The following is a 1932-nucleotide window of genomic DNA, read 5'->3' on the forward strand; positions in this document are numbered from 1 at the left end:
GCCGCCGCCGCCATCGCCATCGCCATGGGCGCCGTCACGGACGGTGAGGCCGGGCCGGGCCGGGGCGCGGGGCCGGGTGGGCCGCGGGTGTCTGACGCGCGGGTGTTTTGCAGACGAGGTGATCCGCAAGCGGCTGCTGATCGACGGTGACGGCGCGGGCGACGACCGCCGCATCAACCTGCTGGTCAAGAGCTTTCTCAAGTGGGGCCACGGCGCCAGCCACGAGGAGGGGTGCGCGCCCAGCCCAGCCGTGCCGTCCCGGCGGGGGGTGGGGGGCTTGAGATCCCCGCTGGGGTGCCCGAGACCCCCTCTATGGGACCCTTGAGATTTTGCTGGGGTGCCTGGGATCCCTTCTGGGGTGCCCTTGAGATCCCCATTTGGGGTGCCCTGAGATCCCCCCTGCAGTGCCCTTGATATCTTGCTGGGGTGTCCCTGGGATCCCCTCTGGGGTGCCCTTGAGATCTCCTTGGACATGCCCTTGAGATGCCCATTTGGGGTACCCTGAGATCCCCATTGGGGTGCCCTGGGACTTCCTCTGGCGTGCCCGTGAGACCCTCATTGGGGTGCCCTGAGAGGCTTTGCAGGGTGCAGATTCAATTTACCGCATCCACCCCAAGGTTTCTAACAGGAATCCAGAAAATCCTTTCTGGGGTGCTCTCGAGCTGCCTTCTAGCTTTGCCCTGAGCTGCTTCCCAGGGTGCCCATGCAAGGTAGCACAATGAGGGGGGCAAACCTGATTCACTGCACCCCCCCAGAGACTTCCAACAGGAATGCAGGGGGTCACAAAGATCCTTCCCGGGCTGCCCACACAAGGTTATAACTGAGAGGGATGCAAACCTGATTCACTGCATCCACTCAGAGACTTCAAATGGCAATGCAGGGGGTCACAAAGATCATTCCTGGGGTGCCCTGAGGTACTACCTGGGGTGCTACAGAAGATCGGCTGCAGTGAGGGGTGCAAACCCAATTCACCGCATCCACCCAGAGATTTCAGACAGGAATCCCGGGGGTTTCCATCCTCTGTGAGCTGCTCTGAGATCATTTCTAGGGTGCTCTCAGCTGTTTTCTGGGGTGTCCACACAAAGGTGCAACTGTGAAGGGTACAAACCCGATTCACTGTATCCACCCAGAGATTTCGAACAGGAATCCAGGGGATTATAAAGATCCTTTCCAGGTGCCCCAAGCTGCTTTCTGGGGTGCCCATGCAAGGTTAGTGCTGGGAGGGTTGCAAACCCAATTCACCTTTTCCATCCAGAGGCTGCAAACGGGAGTCAAGGGAGTTACAAATGTTCCCACCTGTTTTGGGCCTTTGCAAGTTCTTTGGAACTGAAGCGCCAAGCGGGGATTTTTCCGTAGTTGAACATGGAGCACGAACTAAGAGCTGGCATTTTTGTCTGGGGGTCTTGAGTCGAGTCTAGCAAGTGCTGCCTTGGGTCTAAGGAAGGTTGAGAACCACAGCCCTGCAGTGTTTGCGATCCCCTGAGCAACAGGGCAATGAACTGCTGTGGGCTGCAATGGCAGCAGGTTTCAGTACGGCCAGATGCATGGTTTGTAGTCCGTGTTTTTGGGCTCCGTTCCTGTGGTATGTATGTTCCAGAAGGTCACATGTGAGAGCCTGGTACAAAGAAGGTATTTTAAATGCTGGGAGGGAAAGTATAGCCTCTTACAGGTCTTTCAAGCGAGAGTACCATGGAACTGTAATCCAGACAAGAACCTCCGAGTGCTACTAATCTGAGTGTACATAGATGCTGTCCTAATGAGATATTTTTAATCCGGGGTAAATCTTTCCATTACTTGAATACATGCTTCGCATCCTGAAAATAAACTTAAAGATGCAATACTAGAATGAGCCTCAAGAGTGCAAGAATGACACACTGAATACTTGGAATATTATATTCCTTCAGCTGCTTTTATATTTTCATCGGATGCTTC

At 55.0% G+C, this 1932-nt stretch overlaps 1 protein-coding gene across 2 annotated transcripts in view; it reads left to right on the plus strand.

Moving 5' to 3' along the window:
- The first annotated feature begins 6 nt into the window (after window positions 1-6).
- The window catches only part of THOC7 (THO complex 7), a 15249-nt gene continuing 13323 nt past the window's right edge, over window positions 7-1932 (plus strand). The window contains exons 1-2 of one of the 2 annotated variants that reach the window (XM_019504816.1): window positions 7-43; window positions 114-231. In XM_019504816.1, coding sequence (XP_019360361.1) covers window positions 25-43; window positions 114-231 — 137 coding nt within the window. In that variant the 5' untranslated portion in view covers window positions 7-24. The remainder of the gene's footprint in view (window positions 44-113; window positions 232-1932) is intronic. The other variant, XM_019504817.1, reaches the window with a different exon arrangement.

The sequence above is a fragment of the Gavialis gangeticus genome, unplaced genomic scaffold (assembly GCF_001723915.1).
Source record: "Gavialis gangeticus isolate Ggan-Ray unplaced genomic scaffold, GavGan_comp1, whole genome shotgun sequence".
NCBI classification, from domain to species: domain Eukaryota; kingdom Metazoa; phylum Chordata; order Crocodylia; family Gavialidae; genus Gavialis; species Gavialis gangeticus.